The sequence below is a fragment of the Pelodiscus sinensis genome, chromosome 2 (assembly GCF_052426305.1).
Source record: "Pelodiscus sinensis isolate ZL-2025 chromosome 2, ASM5242630v1, whole genome shotgun sequence".
Taxonomy (NCBI): domain Eukaryota; kingdom Metazoa; phylum Chordata; order Testudines; family Trionychidae; genus Pelodiscus; species Pelodiscus sinensis.
The window spans coordinates 171,380,877-171,404,038 of NC_143053.1; the positions used below are offsets into that span (position 1 = coordinate 171,380,877).

Here is a 23,162-nt window from a genome sequence, read left to right on the forward strand (position 1 = left end):
GGCACATCCTCCTCTCCCACCTTTTTTTTGGAGGTGTGCAGGACTGAGGGCCGAAATGCTGAGACACTAGGCAAGGTGGGGGGTTCTGCCAGGAGGGGCTAGCCTCCCTCCACTAGACCTTCTGCGCTGCCTAGATGTACATCAGTGATTTAAAAGAGCCCTGGGCTCCACAGCGACGTGGACAGGAGCCCCAAGCCTTTTTAAATTGCCAGGCCTTGGGGCAGGTGCCCCTTCCCCATTGGCGGCCCTGTCTGTGTGGACAAAGCAGGCTGTTTCCGTTTTGAAGGCTATATTTTGCTTCCCAAATGGCTGTGTATATAGTAGGACCATGAGCAAACACATTCACTGGCATAAATGTTCGAAAGCCATGTAGTGCAGGACAGCAAACGTTCTATTTGGCCCCACTTCTGAGAAGCACCATCTTGATCGTTGGTCCCAGTCCCCTCCTTCTCTCCTTGCACACTACTGGGCTAGTGACTTCTGGTCACACCCTCTTCAGAAACCCTTGGAATGAAGATTATATAAAGTAGTTAGCTTCCCTGGCATTTTTGTGTGCCTCAGTGACTTTAAAATTATCCATCATTTTGGCATCTGCATTGTAACTTTGGTGACGTCTATATTGTTTGTGGGCGTTTAATTCTAATTTTAATTAATTTTCAACCATTTTCCTCATATAGAATGAGATCATCCGGTAGAGGTAGGAATATGGTTCAGTTGTAATTGATTCCCTGGCAGCAATTGTCTCACTATGACAGCTATATCAGCAGCATGAATACTCTTATACTTAGAAACCTTTTCACTCTCTTTCTTGAAATGCACTCTTGGCATGTGCCCTTCTGAAGAGGGTGTTATTCAAAAGGATGAGCTGCCTGCTAATTTCTGTTCTCTGTATGCACGTGCTCTAGGTGGGGGGTAGGAGGAGAGGACTCTGTGCTGCACTGCTTTCAAGAACATAGGTGATAGGATTTAACATCACAGCCCACGATACACCTGTGTTTCTATCCACCTTACTAGTATCGGGCTTGCCTTTTTTCCTCCAGCAGTATCCATATGCCACTGCTCATCACACATGTAGAGAAATGGGAACACCTGAGCCCACCCGGTGGGAATCAGTGATTGGAAAAGAGAAGGTGACATTCACTTCAATATCTTCCTTTCACAGAATGTTATCAGGGCACAGAGGGCCATCAATAATGAAATGGCACACCAGCTTTATGTCCTGCAAGTGCTCACTTTTAACCTTCTGGAGGACAGAATGATGACCAAAATGGATCCACAGGACCAGGTAAGCATCTCTCACAATCCAGTCCGACCAGTAAGGGGACAGATGTAGTGCCACACTTAGCCTGTAGAGCCAGGAAAGTCAGATTAATCAAAGTGGCACTTAGCAGTCACGTATATTGTGTGTGTGTGTGTATGTGTATGTTTAATTCCATGGAATCTGAAATTAAGGCCAGACTTTTTGCTTGAAAAACAAATTTCTTAAAAATGAATTGGTTTATGTTATTCAAAAGCGAGGCAAAAAACTGGCAAGTTTACCACTTTTCAGACCCCTATCTGTTGAGCTTGAGAGTCATCAACTACATGTGGCATCATCCTAAACTAAATCAGTACAGCATTGAGATCAGTGCTGGTCTGGTTTTTGTTTTCTTTCTCTTATAAAGGTTATCAGAACCACCTGAAATGTGTAGTCATACTTGGTTGAAATTGTTCATGTAGATCTAGAGCAAATGATTAAATTATAAATATCTGATGTGGATGGAACACAGTTAAATAACACTGTAACTATAGTTCATTTTTTATTTTGGGTTGTTGTGGCTAAACAATAATTGTTTTTAATACTCCTTAGCTCCAACAACGTGTTTGGTGCTGTGCAGTAAATAAAAGTAGATCTCCCTGCCCCAAAGAGTTTGAAACTTAAATAAAGAGACTCAGAGAAGTTACTATGCCATGGGAAGAGTTTTTAGGTCTAATATATAGGAGCTTCTTGCAGGCTACGTTGAAGAAATGGGTTTTTAAGAGGTGTTTGAATGAAGAAGGAATGGTCGTTTGGCAAACTGAGATAGATAGGGTGTTCCACAGAGAAGAGACAGCATTATACATCGTTCCATCTGTTAGAGCAGAGGTTGGCAACCTTTCTGAAGTGGCGTGCCTGCCCTGGGCTGCACTGCTCTCCTGGGAGGGCAAGGAGGGACTCTCTCCACTGCGTACCCCACTTGGTCGGTCTCCTGCCCTGCGCTCCGCTTTGGCTTTTCCTGTGTGGAGGGGAGGAGCAGCGTCCACACACTTCCCTGGAAGCTGGATGTGGTGTGGAGCCTGGGGGGGTCTCCCCTCTCTCCCTCCCCCCACCCCTGCAGGAAGCTGGTTCTGGCTCCAGTCTTGCAGGGGATGCGATGCTGGATAACCAGCACAGGCTGGGGTCAGGGGGACTGGGGGGGGGGGGGGGGGGTTCAGGGAAATGGGCGAGGCGGAAGTAGGCGAGTGGGTGACCCCAGGGTGTCCAGCCCTGATGCGTGCGGGGTCCATGGTGCCTCGCCTTCCTGCCAGGAACACAGGAGCTCAGGGGCCAAAGTGGCGTTGGGGCAAGGAGACCCCCCCATGTGTTTTCCTCTCCCCTCAGCTGCCCCTGCCACTGCCCAGCCCCAGAGCCGCAGCCCAGGCAGCATTGATCCTCACTTGCACTCCAGCACTCACTCGCACGTCAGAGTGAGCTACTTTCCTCCCCACAGCAGCTGCACCCCACCCCAGCTCCAGCCTGCCCTGGCAGCCAGCTTGGGGGTGTCCCACTCCCCATGCAGCCTAGCTGCCCCTAGAGCAGCCTCGGCCCCTGAAGCAGCCATCGGCCACGCAGTCCTGCCAGCCAGGCCACGGGGCTGCCGCAGAACAGGAACCAGGGCCGTGGTAAGGCTGCTCCAGCAGGGACAGCCTCACCGCAACCCGGCTCCAGCCACAGCACACAGGGCAGCCACCGGCCATGTAGCCCCGCTGGCTGTACCATGTGCCACTCAAAGTTGGCTCACATGCCACTTATGGCACATGTGTTCTACGTTGCCGACCCCTGTGTTAGAGTAATCATTGTGCCCGCTTGTCTTTCAATGTATAGAAGCAGGGCAGTTTCTACACTCAGAAGGGGAAAAGATACATATAATTACCTGGTACACATCACACATGACATCATCAACCAAAGTAGCACTTTAGCTGTACTTGGCAAAATAGTTATTGGCACAAGATATTCGTGATGAGCTGCAGATGTGCAGCATTGGTATGTACAGCATCTGCTACCATACCCTCGCCCACTTAGTAGCAAAAACCAACTGTTGTTGAGAGGAGGGCTCAGAGCTCAGTCCTTCAAGGTGCTGCATATGCTTTCTGATCTGGATCTAGCAAGACATTGACCACAAGCTTAAACTTGAAGCATGTAAGCTATCCCATTGACTTCAGTGGTGTTGTATACCACTGTTAATCATGTGCATGTGTGGGTTGGAATACTTAACACTTTGCAAGATATGTCACTAGGCATCTGTCAGGACACTGATAATTCATATGAATCTTCTGAGGAATGAAATCCCTCATCTGTGAGGACTTTTGGAAATGGGGAGACACAAAGTCACTCTCTGGCTGTGTCTAAATTACACCCCTCTGTCGGCAGAGGGGTGTAAATTAGACATTTCGAAAGTGCAAATGAAGTGGGGATTTATACATCCTGCGCTTCATTTGCATAATCGTGTTCTGGCGCTGTTTCAAACAAGAGCCATTTTGAAACTGAAACCATGGTACAGGATCTTTTGAAAAATCACCCCGTTGTTGGAAAAACGAGTCTAACCCGTGGTTTCAGTTTCAAAATGGCGCTTGTTCGAAACAGCACCAGAATGCGATTATGAATATGAAGTGCGGAATATTTAAATCACCACTTCATTTGCACTTTTGAAACATCTAATTCATAGCCCGCTGCCAATAGAGGGGTGTAGTTTAGATGTAGCCTCTATGTCCATCTATCTAATTGCTTAAAATTCTCCTTTGATTAAGGTAACACTGGGGATTAGAGAGCATGCAGCATTTTGAAGCATTCTTTTGAAGTTCCCTGCTGTGACTCAAAACAGGAGACACTTCTCTGCTTTTTTTTTTCTAAACTGCCTTTCCCTTTTTGAACCCCATCAGGCTCAGAGAGATATTATATTTGAACTCCGAAGAATTGCTTTCGATGCAGAGTCTGAACCCAACAACATCAGTGGCAGTATTGAGAAACGCAAATCTATGTATACCCGAGACTATAAAAAACTGGGATTTATTGTGAGTATTTTTTGCTGAAACCAAAGTGTTGTTATAACCTGTTGAACCCTTTTTTCATTATGATACAGTCTGAAATCTGGGGCCTCCAGCATAGCCTAACATTTCTGTTACTTCCATTTAAACTAAAGGGAAGGAAAGCTAGTCAAATGCAACATGCTTTGGTTTGTTCCCATGCAAATTCTATTAATATATGAGCTGTATTATTGCAGAGATTTTACCACAGGATGCTTTGCCCCGACCACTGTCCTAGGGAGCATTCATCCATGTGCCAAGGAAAATTTGGTTTCTTCTTTCTCACAAACTGACCAAGCAATCTTTCAGGTGGTAGGGAGTAAAACCATGTCTCATCACTGACACGCTTTTGTACAGTGTGTTCCCTTTCTGGAGTTAGAGTGCAGACATTCTATAGTTATTTCTCACTGCCATGTCAAAAAACTTTACCACATTACTGTGAATGCAGTGCAGAGAGAAGGTACAGCACAGACATAGCTTCAGAGGGCTACTGTAACATTTGTAAAACTGTTAAGTCAGAAACCCATGTGCCAGTTGTTCATGTTGGTCTGAAGGGAGCCTTGTTATTAGTAGAAGCAGATGTAAAATAATATCAGTTTGATTACGTTTAACAAACCAGTGAACAGTGAAATAAAAGAACATGACTCAATCTGAAGAGGTAAGATGTAGCCCATCCTAGAGATTTCTTCTGAAGCCGACTGCAAACTCAGTACTCAGCAATGGTCTGAATTCTATTTCTGTCTTTCCTTATCTGTTTTTGGCACTATAATTGCAAAGAAGATTTACTTTTGTCAGCAAAACATTTGATAACAATAACTACTTTTCCACAGTTACAAAATAGAAAGTTGGAAACAATACTATTAAGTGTCAGAACTTTATAAAATCCCAAGGTCAAATATATAGGTCATGATGAAATAGAACCTGATTTCACAAGCTATTGACATGATTCCTCAAGCTTGAAGCGGTTATTATATTGTAACACCCAGTGCCTTTATTTCCACCTTCATGTACATAAGTCTGTTAAATCCCTGTGATCCAGACTGGGCCGTAAACACTGCTAAAACAGCTGTTATCTTTCACTCATTCATTCCCTTTCTCTGCCTTTTAAAAGTATGTCGAACCTCAGGGTTAGATTGTAGTACACTTGTTTAGTTAAAGAGATGGCTTTAAGTAGGTCTCTAGGCATTTAAAATGGCCACAATTCTTTAGAATACTACCAGCTGCTGTTTTAAGGCCATATTTTCAAAAGTGTTCATCATGGTGTAGCTCCCATTTTCTTTATCTATGCCATTGATTATATACAATGTGTACACATATATACCAACATATAAAATATTATGCACCATAAACCTGTGAGGAGGGTGCTGACTTAATGAGTCATATTTTATTGCAGGGGTGGGCAATAATTTTTGGCCAGGGGCCACTTTGGAAATTTTTGAAGTGGCCCTAGGCTACACAGGAAAGGGTGGGGCATCAAGCAAAAAGGGCGGGGCCAAGATACTTCTGTGTTCCCCACCCCCAGACAATGATTGGTCTGGGGGTGAGGGAGTGCCTTTGCCCCCCTCCCCCATGTTCCTTTTAGGTTCCCATGCCCTGGTGTGGGAGGAGACTTCCTGAGGTCCCCTGCCCCTAAGCCAAGTAGGGCTGGGGGGCAGGGGAGTGTGCAAAGCCTCCTCTGTTCTACCCCTGCCCTGAGAGCAGCGCACGGCACTTAAGTGCCACATGTTTGGGACAGGGTTTGCGTGCTCCCCTGCCTACAGGGCGTGGGGATGGGGGAGTGACAGGGCCTCAGTGGCCCCGATCCATCCGCTTGGTGGGCCAGATCTGGCCTGTAGAGGCTCTTTTATCCCCTGTTTTATCATCATTGTTCAATGTGTGTCCCAATCTGTTGTTAACTGCTTGTTATTTAAACTCTGCTCTGAAGAGACCATTACTAATTTCCTCACTGGCTCTTAGTCCCAGTCTCCTTGTCAAACCAGTTTTTCCCCTTATTCCCCCATATCTGACCTCAGTGGGTCTGTCTACACTGCAGTAAAACTCCCACAGCTGGCCGGTATCAGCTGACTCAGGCTCTTAGGGCTTGGACTATAAGTCTGTAAAATTGTTGTACAGACACTGGAGCCCTGATTCTGGCAACCTCGCACCCAGCATGGGCCCAGAGCCCACGCTCCAGCCCAAGCCCGGGCATCTACACTGCAGTTTTATAGCCCCGCAGCCCATGGCTGACATAGGCTAGCATTGCAGTGTAGACATACCTAGTGTTCCAAATTACATTGTTCCTATACCCTTCTTTGCCCTTGGATCTGAGGCCTAACCTGCCAATCCCACCAGTCCCTGCTCCAAGAATGGGAGTGCTAGGACTATCTAGAGAAAGAGTTGCCAGGATTTTTTGTACATGGGAAAAAAGCAACATATTTCCCTCTAGTCTTGTTTTCATAAATAGTTCGACTTGTTTGGCTGAAATTTTCCAGAAATATCCAACATGAGGCAGGTATCTGGCATGGAAAATTTCAATGCAGTTGGTTAAAGTTTGAGCACGTTAAAAGAAACTGAAAATAGGATCCTATCATAGGAATTGTGAGACCTTAATAATTGGAGTGCTATTTTAAAACACCATCACTGAGCTAAATGTTTTCTGTTTCTTTAAATAATATAAATGAATGAGATTTGAACTGTTTATTGAACTTGAATTTGTCAATCAGAGATAATTTATATTCATTTCTCTTACCTCTAATGCGTTGCTACTTGTAGATGCCATTTTGGACTTAGAAATAGCTATTTATGCTTTATCAATTTTAACAGCCCTGAGGATAATGTTATTTATTTACTTCAACCTAAAATAACTGGAAATAATTATGGGCACAAAGTCAGTGTTTATCAAGTTCTTCTTTGATATGTTCTGATTGAAAATGTAATGTCACTCTTGAATAATTCAGGATCCCAATGTCATAGTTGCTAGCCTTTGCAAATTAATTTTATATGAAGAAAGGAAAAACCTCAAGGAAAATATCTAGTTGACGGACAGTGTACAAAACTGGACAAATTGTATGGAGCAGATTAGCTGCAGTCAATTAAGCAGTAAATTGAAGAAGGGCTCAAAAGAGGAAAACATTTTGAGCAAGACTTTCAGGGCAGATGTCATGCCTTGTGGGAGCATTTAACATGAAGCTGAATTCCAGATTCTACAGCTGTCTCAAGTTAATAGTGTCAGTCAGATCCTGTCACCCTTATTGGGTATTTAGAAACTCTACTGGCAGCTGTTTTATTAAATAAAATGCTGTGCCTTTTCCGGCCAACAGGAATAAGAAAACAGCAGGGGGAAAGGAGAGAGAACTTGAGGGTGGTTTAGTTGTACAGGTTGAACCTCACTAAATCGGGACTCTCTAGTCTGGCAACCAGACCACAGATGTTCCAGGACCAGAGAGTCCTGGTGCAGGGTTGGCAGCTGAGAGCCTTATGGCTTGATAGGGCAGTGGGCTGCTGGCAGCAAGCTGCTAATGAGGCCAGGAGCCTGGTGCCCCATAGCTGGGCTGCCCAGTGTGGCCTGGAGCCTGGAAGGGCCAGGAAGCTGGGGCGGAGGGTGGTGGTGATAAGGCAGGAGGGTTGGAGGTGGGCAGAGAGTTGGCCGGGGGCTGGTGGCTGGGCCAGGGCTGGGAAGGCCTGTAGCAGGAGGAGCAGAAATGACATCCCCTGGTCCAGCAAAATCCCTCATCCGGGACTAGTCAGGTCCTGAGTGTGCTAGACCAAGGAGGTCCAACCTCTAGGTACTACTGGGTAGCGGAAGAATGTCTTGCCAAATAGGAAAGGTTAGACACTTAGCATATCACCTTCTTATTATGGGCTGAAATACTGGAGAAGCCAAGAACAAGAGTTTGGGGATTTGTGTTTTTTGGATTGAAATCTGGAGCTGGTGTAAAATCAAATCTATGGAAGTGAGATTAGATGGTTTCAGGCATCTTGTCTAAATGTCTTGTTTATGGTTCTGTGACATTTCCTTCTATCTACAACATCTTGCCATGTTGGGGATTGCTACATTATTTAGGTGCAGAGAACACTTAAACATCTCATAATAGCACAGATGCTTTCTTTAAATCCCTTTCTTGGGCTAGGTAATGAAACAGGTGGATGACATCACATTAGACCCAGTCTTACTCTCAGGAAAGTTGATAAGAATTCAACGAGAGGAGAATAAAGAAATACACTGGTGATTAATATGCACTCTCCACTGCTGATTTGTTTGTTTTATTTCCAGTCTTTACTGTTGTTGTTATTTTAGTATTTCTGCTATTACAGGAAAAAAACAAAAACCACTACCCGCTCTGCTACATATTGGTTAAAGAGAGATTGTTCTAAACTTGGGCAAACAGCATCTAAACCAACTAGGTATTCTTATTGGTGTGTTTAAATGTAAAAATACTTCATTTACATCTTTGACAATGAATTACGTGTCTGTGGTGAACTTTTCTAAACTTTTCTTTGTTCCAGTGTGATTTGAAATATTCAAGCTTCTGATTTAGGCTCACCATCAAGTTTGAAAAACTGTGACTAGGAAAGAGTAAAGGTATAATCTATGAAACATGGAAGGCCATGCTTTTTGGTAGGGATGTGAGCGACTAGTTGATTAATCAACTATCCGATAAGCAGTTTCTTTTTTGGTAGTCGACATGCTGGTTGACTAGTTGCTCCTCCCCCCTCCTGCCTCTATCAGAAAGAGGCAGCAAGGGGGAGAGATCGGGGGACTTCAAAGCAGCAGCTCCTGGGCTCCACGCAGTGTTTCAAAGCAGCAGTGCTGTGTGGAGCTCTGAGTCGGCTGGGGATTCTGAGTTCCCAGCTGACCGAGGGGTCCATGCAGCGCTACCTCTTTGAAATGCCTCAGGGACCAGAGGGCCAGCAGAGAACTGCAAATTGCATTGACTATTCGATTAGCCAGTTAATCTAAATTTAACATCCCTAACTTTTGGATCTTATTTTTGATCTTGGGAGACATGAGACCTCTGGAGTTTGAGAAAGTCCTAGTTAAAAAGCCTATGTTTTTTTCTTTAAGACCTGTTTATGCCCTAGAACCCAGTTCCCCAAAACACATAATCACATGCTGACATGCTTTGCTGAACTGGAAGTTTAATCCTTTGCTATCACTGTCATTCTCTGGGAGGCTGTTCCCAAATCAGGTGAGAACTCTAATAGGCTTTCAGGAGTGGTTCAACTTGTGATCTATATCTTTTCTGTGATGTGGAATTTGAACAAGCTCCACTTTATGGAATCACCTTCCCTATTGGGATTCAAGAATCTTCCTTCTGTTTTCTCTTTCTGGGCTGCTGTACAATGGATTTCAGCCTTGGAATAATTAATATTCTTTACATATCCTTGTGCTTTAAATAGTTCATTCCAATTGTTCAACCCAGCCTTTGCAGAGACTAAACTAACATCTTGTCTACAATTGGGAATACAACTATTGTCAGGAGCACTAGGTTAACTTAACTAGTTTGGCTATCAGTGTTGGTGAAGGCAAACCATGTGCAGCACCATTTGAGCTAACTCCCCAAAAACAAGGACTTACATGAAAATGCTGACTAGCCAGTAATCTGTAAAACTTGCCATTTTCACACTTCCAGAATTTTTTTGTGTCTATTACACCTTGATAGGGAATTAGTTTTCCATAAAGAGTTTTAATATAGCTTCGCACTATATCTCCAGCACACCTCCCCCAACCTTATAAAAGTTAATTTTACTTTTATGTTCCATCAAAGGCTTATTGCTGGTGTATTTCCTTTTCCAACCACCTCCAGAAAGTAACCCAATAAATATCCAAAAATAGCAAGGAGATGGGTGGCACTTTAAAGACTAATTGATTTATTAGGGCATTAAGGCATATGCTTTTGTAAGCTACAATGGCACTTTAAAGACTCACAAATTTATTAGGGTATTAGGGCATAAATTTTCATGAGCTACAACTCACTTGATCTGATGAAGTGAGTTGTAGCTCATGAAAGTTTATGCCCTAACACCCTAATAAATTTGTTAGTCTTTAAAGTGCCACCCGACGCCTTGTTGTTTTTGCTGAAACAGAGTAACATGGAACCTCTCTGAAATAAATATCCAGAATTACAATCTCTCACCAGTACAAAATATTTGTGTCAGCTCTGTCTCTGACATGCAGCATCATTGTGGTTGGTTGTCTGAAGTTCTTCCAAGTAGATGTTTTCTGGGCATGTACATTATAGATGTAGGTTGTCTCATTTTGACCTTGGTTATCCTTAGTCTATGGTATAAATCCATTGAAATAATTGGATTTTACTCTGGATTTACACAGAGCTAACTGAAATTAGGGTCTGATCCAGAGCTTGCTGGTTGGGAGTTTGCCAGTGACAACCAATTTTTCTTTTTATGTTATCATTGGCGGATGTCAGAGAGGTTTCTGTATACACTGATCTGTGTAAGGAATTTGCTCATGTTATGCAATCATGCAGAGAAGGCAGTGCATTGCTGAAAGGTTATTTCATGTGTTACGTGCTTTGTGAGGCTGAATGCCAAAGACCGAGTGGTTTCAACCACTCCGGAGAGACGTGTGTTAATCTCCAAAGTTGCCCTGGCTACAGTATTGCTATTATGTAAAGCAAATTAAGTAGAAAGAAAAAACAACTAACTAAGCCTATTCTGGAGCTCATAATCACAGCAGTTCTGATTTATTTTCCCACACTTTTCCTTCTAGTGTGCGAGGTTGGATATCCCATTGTGACTTTAATTACAGAGGCTTCATGTTGCCTAGCTAGCAGTAGACAGGGATGCTGTATCATCAGTTCGGCCTTTTAAATCTCTCGCCGCCAGGAATTTACAAAGTTCATGCGAAGCAGCTGGAAGGATTTTCTTTTACCATTCGCACAACATGCTGATCATGAGTTGAATAAGCAGCAGCCACAGGCTCAGCTCTGGACTTCATTGGAAACAGAACTCGGAATACCTATACACATAGCAAAAATGGAGGACCCAAAATGCTACTTTTTCTTTGTAATGATTCAGACAAACATGAGTTGTGAACAGTAATACCCAGTCGGTGTCAGTACGGCATGGGAGTGCAGTTATATGCCTGCCCTTTTTTGCATAGGCTGTTCTGCTTGGAGAAAACAGCATTTGTTACAAAGACTGTGGCTACTCCCTATTTGTCATGCCCATCTTCTACTTCCTGACCTTTGCTGTCCCTTCATTTTTCTTAACTTGGATAGCTTTAATGCAATGCATTTCACTGCCTTCTTTCCTATTCCAGATGAAAAGTAGTAGGGGAAATAAACCCTTACTGTTGTTAGGGTTCCACCATCTGAAGTATGGAAAACTTTCTGAATTACCTATGTCCTGTTTATCCTGGCCCATTCTTTCCTAGGAGGCTGGGATTTTTGATTTTTGACTGAATTGAGTAATAGTTCACCTTTCTCCTTCCAGTGCCTCTATATACAGTCAGCCAATTGTTATCATGTGACAGGGCTGGCTGGTGAATATTTGCTTATGTATTAATTGTTACTACTTGTTTAAAAATTCACTGTTTTACCCTTTTACTTGTAAGTAATACTCTCCACTTCTATGGAGCCATCTAGGGATGTCAGAGCACTTCACAAGACCCTGATAAAATAGATGGAATTAATCTCATTTTATAAATGGGGTAAATCAAGCACTGAGAGATCAAATGACAGATTGGGGGGGAGGGTTAGAGCCTAAGTCTCGTGACTCCTAGTTCTTCTTTGAGAGGCGTCCGTGGGGGTGCTCCACATTAGGTGCTGAGCATCCCAGCGCCTCTGGATGGATTTTTGCCTAGCAGTGCATTAGGGGGTTGCGCTGAGTGTGCGGGCTTCCCCCGGTACCAACGTGCATGCGCTGCTCCCCTCTCCCCTTCAGTTCCTTTCTACCGTCCCCAGCTTCGGACAGAACTCTGCAGTGCTCTCATCTTCTCAGAATTAATTCTTTAGATTACATAGTTAGTTAGTAGTAGTAGTTCTCTGTTCTTATTGTTACTGTTAGTTAGTGTTAGTTTAAAAACAAAAAAGCGGCTCTGGTCTCGAACCGCTGGCAGAGCCATACGCCAGCATGGGCTCACCTGGCTTCAAATGCTGCGTGCTCTGCAAGGACGCGATGCCTGCCTCTGACAGGCATGACACCTGCGTCAAATGCCCGGGGAACTCTCACTCACGGAGAGACTGCCCCCATTGTGCTAAGATAAATGCAAGAACGTGCAAAGATAAGGAGCTCCAACTCAAAATGCTCTTCACAGACAATGGCAAGCGGCATGCCTCTGAACCGGGCTCTGGGCAGCATAATATATCTAACAAAGAATAGTGGTAGAAATGTAGCCGTGTTAGTCTGGTGCAGCTGAAACAAAAAACAGGACTGTGTAGCACTTTAAAGACTAACAAGGTGGTTTAATAGGTGATGAGCTTTCGTGGGCCAGACCCACTTCCTCAGATCAAATAATGGAAGAAAATTGTCACAACTGTATATACCAAAGGATACAATTTAAAAAAATGAACACACATGAAAAGGACAAATCAAATTTCAGAACAGAAGGGAGATGGAGGGGGGGACAAGGGGGAGGTAAATGTCTGTGAGCTAATGATATTAGAGGTGATAATTGGGGAAGCTATCTTTGTAATGGGTAAGATAATTAGCGTCTTTATTCAAATTTGAGTGTAAAGTGTCGAATTTAAGCATGAATGACAGTTCAGAGGATTCTCTTTGAAGTGAAGTCTTAAAAGGTCTTTGAAGCAGGATACAGGTAATCAAGTCATTGAGACAATGTCCTTTCTGGTTGAAATGGCAAGAAACCGTTTTTTCTTTGTGATCCTGTCTGATATCTGTTTTGTGGGCATTGATCCTTTGGCGAAGTGTCTGAGATGTTTGTCCAATGTACATAGCGGACGGACACGTTTGGCACATGATAGCATAGATTATATTTCTGGATGCGCAGGAATATGTGATCTTGATCTTATAACTCACTTGGTTGGGTCCAATAATGGTAGCAGCAGAATGAATATGTGGACAAAGCTGGCAACAGGGTTTGTTGCAAGGGAAGGTACCAGGGTTGGTATTAGTGTGGTATGTCCTGTGGTTGTTGGTAAGAATCATATTGAGGTTAGGTGGTTGTCTATAGGAGACTATTGGTCTGTCTCCCAGAGCCTCTCGGCGTGCCAAAAATTGCTCCACAAGTCAAAGGGACACACGTCTGAGTTTATACGGACAATATGGCTTGCATGTTTTATATAAACTGGCAAGGTGGAGCATGATTGCAGTCTCTGTGCAAAGAAGCCATAGTGCTCTGGAACTGGGCCTTAGTGCGGGACATCCATGTATCTGCATTTCATCTGCCCAGGGTACTCAATACAACATCAGATGCCCTAAGCAGAGCCCTTCTCCAGGACCATGAATGGGAGTTCAATTACACAATCCTGCTGAAAGTATTCAATCAATGGGGTTACCCCCACATAGATCTGTTTGCCACCAGCACCAACAGAAAATGCACAATGTATTGCTCCAGAGCGGGCATAGGGAAACAATCTCTAGGGGATGCTTTGATCCTAACATGGAACGCACCCCTGCTTTATGCATTCCCCCCTTTTCCCTCCTCAGCAGAGTCATTATAAAGATACGGAGGGACAAAGGAAAGTTCATCCTTATCGCACCATGTTGGCCTCGCCACTCATGGTTTCCCCTATTACTCAGGATGACACAAAGCCATTCAATCATGCTACCAAAAGTTCTGGACATCCTACATTAACCGCAAATCAGGACACCTCACCCTCAATTCCTGATGCTCTGTCTGAAAGCGTGACACCTCAATGGTTCACTAGCACAGAGCTTCAGTGTTCTCAACAAGTACGTGAGGTCCTCCTGCACAGCAGAGCTCCTGCAACAAGGAAAACATATATAAATAAATGATCCTGTTTTACACACTGGGCCAGCGATTGCAATATATCACCGCACAACGGAATTTTGGAGTACTTATTGCATCTAAAACAGTCTCACCTCTCTTTAGCCTCAATTAGATTGCACTTGGCAGCAATAACAACATTCCATGCACCAGTGGATGACACCATGTTATTTGTGCACCCCACAACCAAATGGTTTCTTAAGTGTCTACAGGCCTTTTATCCTGACATGTCACCCCCATGAGAACCATGGGACCTACACCTAGTATTAACAGTGCTAATAAAACCACCATTTGAACCTATGGCCACATACTCCTTACACCACTTACCGCTAAAAACGGCTTTCCTAGTGGCAATTACCTAAGCGAGTTGAGTAAGCGAATTGGCCGTGCTCATGTCTGATTCACGCTTTACCATTTTTCTCAAAGACAGAGTGTCCATGCATCCACACCCCAAGTTCTTGTCTAAGGTCCATACAGCCTTCCACATCAACCAGACAATACACTTCCCAGTGTTTTTCCCAAAGCCTCATGCCAATGCCTTTGAAGCACAGATGCACACTCTGGATGTCAAAAGAGCTCTCTCCTTCTACATCTACAGAACAAAGCCTTTCAGATCCTCCCCACAGTTGTTTGTTTCCATCGCAAGCCATACCATGGAGAAGAAAATATCACAGATATTATCCCCTTGGATCTTGGAATGCATCACCACATGTTATTCTCTTAGGGTATGTCTACACTACCCCCCTAGTTCGAACTAGGGGGGTAATGTATGCATATCGAACTTGCTAATGAAGCCCGGGATTTGAATTTCCCGGGCTTCATTAGCATAAAGCCGGCTCCGCCATTTTTTAAAGCCGGCTTGTTCGAACCCCGTGCCGCATGTAGCCGCGCGGCACGGGGTTCGAACAAGCCGGCTTTTAAAAATGGCGGAGCCGGCTTTATGCTAATGAAGCCCAGGAAATTCAAATCCCGGGCTTCATTAGCAAGTTCGGTATGCATACATTACCCCCCTAGTTCGAACTAGGGGGGTAGTGTAGACATACCCTCAATGACTTACCTCCACCTGCTTCAATTTGTGCACACTCTGCAAGAGCAGTGACAACCTCGGTGGCATACCTGAGGAAAGTTCCAGTGGAGGACATATGCGCAGCTGCAACATGGTCCTCAGATCACACCTTCACAAAACATTATTCGCTTGGTTCGGGACCTCTCGTACAAACTAGATTAGCAAAAGCTGTTCCGCAGACAGCATACTTACCCGATCCGAAGTCCCTACCTCTATGACATGTATTGTTTATAGACACCTAATGTGGAGCACCCTCAGGGACGCCTCTTGAAGAAGAAGAGGAGATTACTCGCCTTCCTGTAACTGACATTCTTTGAGATCAGTGTCCCTGGGGGTGCTCCACTACCCTTCCTTCCACCCCTCTACTTCAGAAACTCAACCCCCCCCTCAAAAAAAACCCTCCCCAAACATATAACTTATGCTCCTTCGCTGGGTTCCAGATAGAGAAGGAACTGAAGGGAGGTGGGGGGGGGGGGCCGTGCATGCCCTAATGCACTGCGGGGCAAAATCCATCCAGAGGCACTGGGATGCTCAGCACCTAATGTGGAGCACTCCCAGGGATGCTCATCTCGAAGAATGTCAGTTACAGGAAGGTGTGTAACCTCCTCTTCTCTGTGCTAGCCTCTGTACCATATTTTATTAGTATTTACAGTACAGCCACTTAGCCCAATGCGTTTTAACTGAATTAGTTTAAGACGACTCCCCTCCTCATCTAGTTATGTAATGTATGAATTCTAGTCCAGGATGTAATGTCACAAGGTGAACATCCCTCAAACTCCAGTTCAATTTCCCTAAGTTTGTCATTTCCTGTCTTATAAATGGCTTTTCACTATGTGGGTACGGTTACAAATATGTGCAGTTAGGCAGAAATGTAGCTGTTTACTGGATGTAAGTGCACTGTCCCAGATGCACCGAGACCTTCTGCCTATCCCACCAAACAGCATAATATTAGGGAATTCCCATGGAAAATGTATGCTTCATCGACAAACTGGACTGTTAATAAAACAGCGCAGGGAAGTCACAAAATCAACATAAAATGTAGTGATATGCCTGCAGATTTATATAAAGAAGAAAAATTGAACAGTTTGGTTGCTGTTGTCAGGCAGGCAGATTACTCAGGAAAAAAATAAAAACTTCCTTTGAAAGAAGATAAATACATATCATATCTACAGCACAAAGTTTCAAGAAAAGTAAACTGTCTTCTCTAAACTCAGAATTTCTTTAAGATTATTTGTAGGTCACTAATAATGTGCGTGGCTTCATACAAGATAGAGGAAGTCACAGACTACCTAAAGTGACTTCATTTTAAAGGACTTTATTCTTATCCCTCTTAATAGCAAATGGATTACAGATATAAGTATTCCTGAGATTGCATATGATTTATTTTGCAAATAATGTCTGGCTACAAAAAGCAGACCATCTTCTCTTCTGCCTCTGAAGTTCCATTTAACCCTCTCTCTCCACTCCCCTCCCCCCCATTGCTCTTGTCTTATTCTGAACTATGGGACTAAGAAAGGACTAAAGGGGTACGTCTACACAGCACCATAAACTCAAAATAAGATATGCAATTTGTGCTATGCAAATTTCATAGCTTATTTTGAGTCTATTTCAAAATAGGCTATTCACCAGATTTCAAAATAAAGTGCTATTTTGAGCCATCCCTTACTTCTCGTACAATGAGGTTTACAGGGATGGCAAAATAGCACGTCTGCTATATTTTGGAATAGCCTTCAAAAGTTGCAAAGTAGTTATTTCGGGATACCAGAGGCATCCCAAAATAACTCTGATGTGTAGACATACCCGAAAAGTGCTCATAGCTTGTTTTCCACTATTCTGACCACTAGAGATTGCTCTTGGAAACTCTGTCTGGCAAGCCTTTAACTTGTATATAGAAATCTTACCAGTTTTGTTAGATAACTCATTTTACTTTGGATATTTCTTGTAGTAAATTTAGGAAATACAGCAAAGACTGAGTTTAAAGTTGGTTTAAGACAAATGGCAATATTTTTAGGGTGACCATTGTTTTCAGTATCTGATTTTCTTTATAAATGCATATGCATAGTTTTGGAGGCACAGTATTGTCTTTTACATTTTGTACACTATTTAGCTGGAGAACAAAGTCTATGGGCCCAATTCTGCAATTCATATGCAAACCAAGTAATAAATAAGTGATCCTATTGATTGATTTAAGTGAGAATAGTCTTGTGAACAGATGCTACTCAGCAAGAGTAAAGATTGAAGTGTAGAGCCCAATGTAATTCTGACATCTAATACCATGAGATATCTCATACCTTTCAAATGCACAGCCTCCATCATTAACATATTGCATTCTTAGAAACAAGCCCTGCATTAAAGAAATGTTGTTTGCAAAGTCAAGTATTCAAAAGAGAGCAAATGTCAGTATTAAGGTTGCCTGCAAGCGCAATCTTAATTCACCTTCCTTGTGCTACTCCTGGAGGAGTTCTCTGTGACCTTATTTTAAAATTCTGCACACGATATTTTAACATTTTACAAGTGTTATTTGTCAAAATAACAGTCCATAATCACTCAAGTTTCAGTTATTTGGTAATTTATTTAAAAACACCCATTAGCAAACATGTTTGTAACAATATATACACACACACCCAAATTCCCCCAGGATGAGAGAGTTAAAAGAAACCCCTATGACAACCCAGTAACTGTTTCTCCCTCCCTCCCTCACCACTCGAGCCTACAACCAGGCTTCCACAACTACTTCCCTCCAGAACCCAGCTGCCCACACACCCATGTCCTGCATCCTCAGACAGCTGCTCTTCTAATTGTCAGAGTCCAGGGAGCCAGAGGAAGAACCAGCCTGTTGTTTGGTCCCAGGCTTGCACAGTTTCCTGTACATGCTCTGCCTTCTTCTTCCCTCAGGACATGTGAGGAACTGCAACTGCTGGGACTCTCCTAAGTCCCTTTTTCTCCTCCCTCTGGCAGTATGCGAGTTGGGCTAGGCTGCGGTCATCAGTCCCTTACTGGCAGCTAGCAGCACTGGAGGAGGGTGGGGGGATTCTGTAAAACAATATTAATTTCTGCAAAATTCTGCAATGCGCAGTGATGCAGAATTTCCCCAGGAGCACTATGCATTATGATGCATACATTAATTACATGAGCATAGTATTGTTTTACTTGTCTCTGCCCCCTGTGTTCTTTTCCCCTTGACCTTGGCTCCTGTCCATCACCTTCTAGCTAATCTTCCTATCTCTCTGTTCTTATTCCCTCTCTACTCCTATCTGACACATACACATTCTGGTCAGCACGAGGAGCAGTCAGAAGCCATAGTATGCTCAGTGCTAAATTGGAGAATTTAGGTGCCATACTCTAACAAGTGTACAAGAGAGTAAATGTAAATTGAAAAATGTAGTCAGATGCTTATAACTTGGCCAAATTTAGTTTAGTTTTCATGGAAACAACTAAAGGCATATCCCTGACCCCTGATGACCTCTTGCCAAATTTTAAGTCCTTACTCCCAAGCATGGGGGCAGTAGAGCGTTTTAATAAAGCAGAATTTTAAAAATATGAGCAAAATAACATTTTTTAAATCTCATTCTCTGAAATGGCTGAATGGTTTTAGTTAAAGCAGGCCTCAAAATATAGGCTAAGGAAACGCCTGCATAGAAAACTTCAGCCTATATGGATATAGTTTATAAAATTCATAACTGAAGGCACTGTCTTATAATGGAAGGTGCAGGTAACCTTTATTCTATTTGGTGCTCCCAGTTCCACCTAGAATTATACGTTCCCCCCAGTTTTCTTTTGCTTTCAACAGCTAGTTCACATCTCTGCATGAAGTGATGAAAAAAGCTAAATTTATGCTGTTCATGTGGTGTTGTGTGAAGGTGAAGAGCTTTTTGTTTTCACAAATTGAGAGTTTCCCACTTATCATTTCTTTTCCACACATTTTAAAATTCAGATTTTAAGAGATGCCTCCAGCAGGTAGTTTCCCCCAGAGCAAAGCTTATTTGGAAACTATTAAGGAGAACTGTTGGTGATGCTGCCTTAGGTCTAGCTGGCAACTGCATCTATTCTCTTGTCCATATCTCTGAGTCACTCTCTGTACTCAGACCTAGTGGCAACAGAAATAAGTTTCTGCGGCAGGAAGAGGAAGGAACATAGGCCAGGTCTACACTACAGAGGAGGATTGGCTTACAATACGCAATTCCAGCTACATCAAAAATGTAGCTGGAATTAACATATCTTATGCCAAGCTTCAGTGCTGTCCTCACAGTGAGAAGTCAATGGGAAAATCGCTCTTGTTGACTTCCCTTACTCCTTGCAAGAAGTAGGAGTACCAGCGCCAATGGGGAAGCCCTCAGCATTTGATTCAGTGGGCCATTACTAGACCCTCTCAATTGAGCGCCAGAAGATCGACCATCATAGCGTCGATCTTCCCACAAGCATCGATCTTCCTGCAAGTGGAGACATGGACCTTGGCAAGTTGCAGTTAAATCATTCATGTGTTACTTTATGATTACATAAGACTGTCCAACTACTGAATAACTTTGGTAAAGTGCATACGTTTTATTCAATAAAACCTGATGCTCTTTCCATTGGGAGTGGAGAATATATCGAGGAGGGTGCCATCTGCTGTTTTACTCCATTTAGTGACACATTTTTAGCTGTAGTTTACTCAATGGCCAAGGTTTTCAAAAGAAGCCAGTGAGTTTGGGTGTGTCATTTTTTGGTGTCCAACTTGAGACACTTTAAAACGGTTTAATTTTCTGAAATTGTTAAGCCACCTGCCTTCAGAATAGTAGGGCTTTTTGTGCACTTCAGTTGAGCAACGAGACTCAGCGATGACAATATAAAAAACAAGTGAAAAAATGAAAGGTGCAGTTGGGGGGAGGAAAAAATATTAGATAAGATGATGATACAGCAGATTATGTCACTAGTTAAGATTCATTTAAAGGCAACTGAACTGTGTCCTGGCCAGATGCATGAAGGAGCTGTGATCTACACTGGATTTGATAACCTCCATCCTGGATTTTATAAACTCACATTCAGCATCCGTGCTGCAACTAACGCTTACAAGGGCATTTGTTTCCTAATTACAAATGTGTCTCCATTTTACACCACCAAGACTAACATTTTAGCCTCACGAGGTATTTTTTTTCTCGATGGGAAATATGGTGTACAATTCCACCCTATTGAGTTTTACATTCCCTTTACCACAGTTATGGGAAATTGAATGCTACTGATTTTGCTATTGATATTACTACCCATAATGCAGTAATAGTGTAGGGAATACTTTCCATGCATGCCTTAGAGTTTCAGCTTTAATATAGCTTCTAATGTAAATCATTTGATGCCGTGGTATTTATATTGCACACATTATCAGCAAAACTGCAGAACCCCATTTTAAAAGAAAGTACTACAGGCAGTCCCCGAGTTACGCGGATCCGACTTATGTCGGATCCGCAGTTACGAACGGGGCCCTCCCTCTCCCTGGTCTCCAGCAGACCAAGGAGAGGAAGCAAAGCGGCGGAACACGCGGGCAGCGAACAGCCCAGATGCGTCTGGGCTGTCCCCTGCCCATGTGCTCCGCGGCTTTGCTCTGCTTTGCTCCCCGTCCCCCTGGTCTGCAGACCAGGGGGACGGGGAGCAAAGCAGAGCAAAGCCGCGGAGCCTGGGGTTCTTAAGTTGAATCTGTATGTAAGTCAGAACTGGCGTCCAGATTCAGCCGCTGTTGAAACTGATCAGTTTCAGCAGCGGCTGAATCTGGATGTCAGTTCCGACTTACATACAGATTAAATTTAAGAACAAACCTACAGTCCCTATCTTGTACGTAACCCGGAGACTGCCTGTAATATTATTTTTAGTAGCTGACACTAGAGGGCAGTAACTCCATAACATATGAATCTTCTGCATGGACATCTTGGAACAATTTACTTACTATTTGTTATACAGAATCGTTTCAAGTATAGTAGGACTAAGAACTACTGTTTTCTCTAAATTATCACTTCTTCATTGAACTCTAGCAGGAATCATATTGCAAGTTGTCTTATCTAAATTACATGTTTAAAAATAAAGGTGAATGACAGCAAAATTCTCCTGTTTGCTAAATACAGCTTGTTAGAAAATAGATTAACTGGGTACAATGTCTTTTAGTCCTATGAATGATCTTTTTTTTTTCCTGTGAAACACTAAATGTATCAGTGACTTTTTATTCTCCTCAGAGCTGTCCTGTCCGTAGGATGAATCAGGGTGGCTGCCCCAACCATCCTATGGATTATAGGTGCTTGGCGTGGGGTGGTAGGAGGAGTTACCCCTCTGCACTCACCACGCGAGTGGCAGGAGTTGGAGCAGCCTGAGAGACTGCTCCACCCCACTGTACTGCCCCCCCGACCCCCTCCACAACGCTTCTCCACAGCAGCCGGAAGCAAAGCATCCCAGCCTCAACTCTTCTTCCCGCTACCACAAAGAAGCCGAGTGCAGCGGCCTAGAGAGGGCGACATTGTGAGGCAGAGCAGACTGCCAGGTCACTTCATCTCACGTTGCCCATGTTAGTGGGGGGGGGGGGGGGCAACCTCTGCTGCTGCCACACGAGGTCCCTCCGTAATTCTCCGGGCTGTGTTGCCCAGAGGATGAGCAAGGGGATGAAGCAGGGGCAGGGCTTGAGGAATGGCTGAGTGAGGGGGTTGCCCTGTGCCCTGTGCTTGGAGCACTGGGGGTTTGTACCGGCCCCTCAGGACAGCTCTGTGTCTCATGTAGGTTCCTTTTACTGCAAACTCACTTTTCTCTAACTGGTCTTGCAGTGCAGAATTAAGAGAACTGTAATATTATTTTGGTTAAATGGGTGCAGAATTGGGACCTTACATGTGTGTGTGTTTTCTCTTGAAAGCAAAGCCTATGTATGTTTTGGTTGAGTTTTTTAAAGGTTTCTCAAGACTGAATCCAAGATGGCAGATAATATTCAATCTATGTGATTTGTCAGATCCTGAAATTTAGGAGCCAGGTTTTTTACCATGTTTTTATAGTGATCACATTGTAGCTTTCACAGGGAGCTTTTGGAACTGTAGCAAGAGTAGCTGCAATCATGGCTACTAGTAAGTGTTCTCCAGAATCTGCTTGTTGTGATATCTTTGAAAAGAATTGTGTTGTGGGTTTTGGATTTCGCTTTGCCTTGCTCTAAGGTTTCTGTTTTGTTTTTTAATTGTTTTGATGTCATTTTATCTTTCTGATTTAACAACACAACATAGACCTATAAAACACCAAATATTGTAAGACTCATGCTAAAATCATTAGTGGACCAACAAATCTCTACAAACAGTGTGTCATCTTGTAAACCCAGATCTAACCAGTGGTAAAAGGACACATGGGAACTGATGCTATTTGGGAGTTAGAAGAAAGTCTCCTAGGCTATATTAAGGCTATGTCTACACTACGCGCTTTGCTGGAAGAGGCAATGCAAATGAAGCGTAGATTAGCATTTTCTCGCATTTCATCTGCATAATCTCTTCTGATCTGTTTTTGCACAAGGGGGGCATAAGGATCTTGTGCAAAAAGGACACATCCACACTGCTTGTTTTTATTCAAAAACAGATCGGAAGAGATTATGCAAATGAAGTGCAAGAAAATACTAATAACCTAAGGAGAAAGTCTACACTTAAAGGGGAAAGTTGACTTCAGATACGCAACTCCAGATTGAAGTATCTTAAATCGTGTTTTGACGCTGTCCACACAACAGGAAATCGAAGGGAGCACATGCTCCCATAGACTTCTCTTACTCCTCGTGAGGAACAGGACTGCAGGTACTAACAGGAGTGCCCTCTCAATTTGAATTAGTGCTAATTTGAAACCTGGAAGATTGACTGCAGTAGCGTCAATCTTCTCTGTAAAGTTGACATAGCTATAGAAAAAAAT

The 23,162-nt window shown here is 43.3% G+C and overlaps 1 protein-coding gene across 1 annotated transcript in view; it reads left to right on the top strand.

The window, feature by feature from the left end:
• Window positions 1-23,162, top strand: part of ELMO1 (engulfment and cell motility 1) — a 448,991-nt gene that overhangs the window by 178,275 nt on the left and 247,554 nt on the right. The window contains exons 12-13 of the mRNA XM_075921743.2: window positions 1,163-1,285; window positions 4,159-4,290. Coding sequence (XP_075777858.1) covers window positions 1,163-1,285; window positions 4,159-4,290 — 255 coding nt within the window. The remainder of the gene's footprint in view (window positions 1-1,162; window positions 1,286-4,158; window positions 4,291-23,162) is intronic.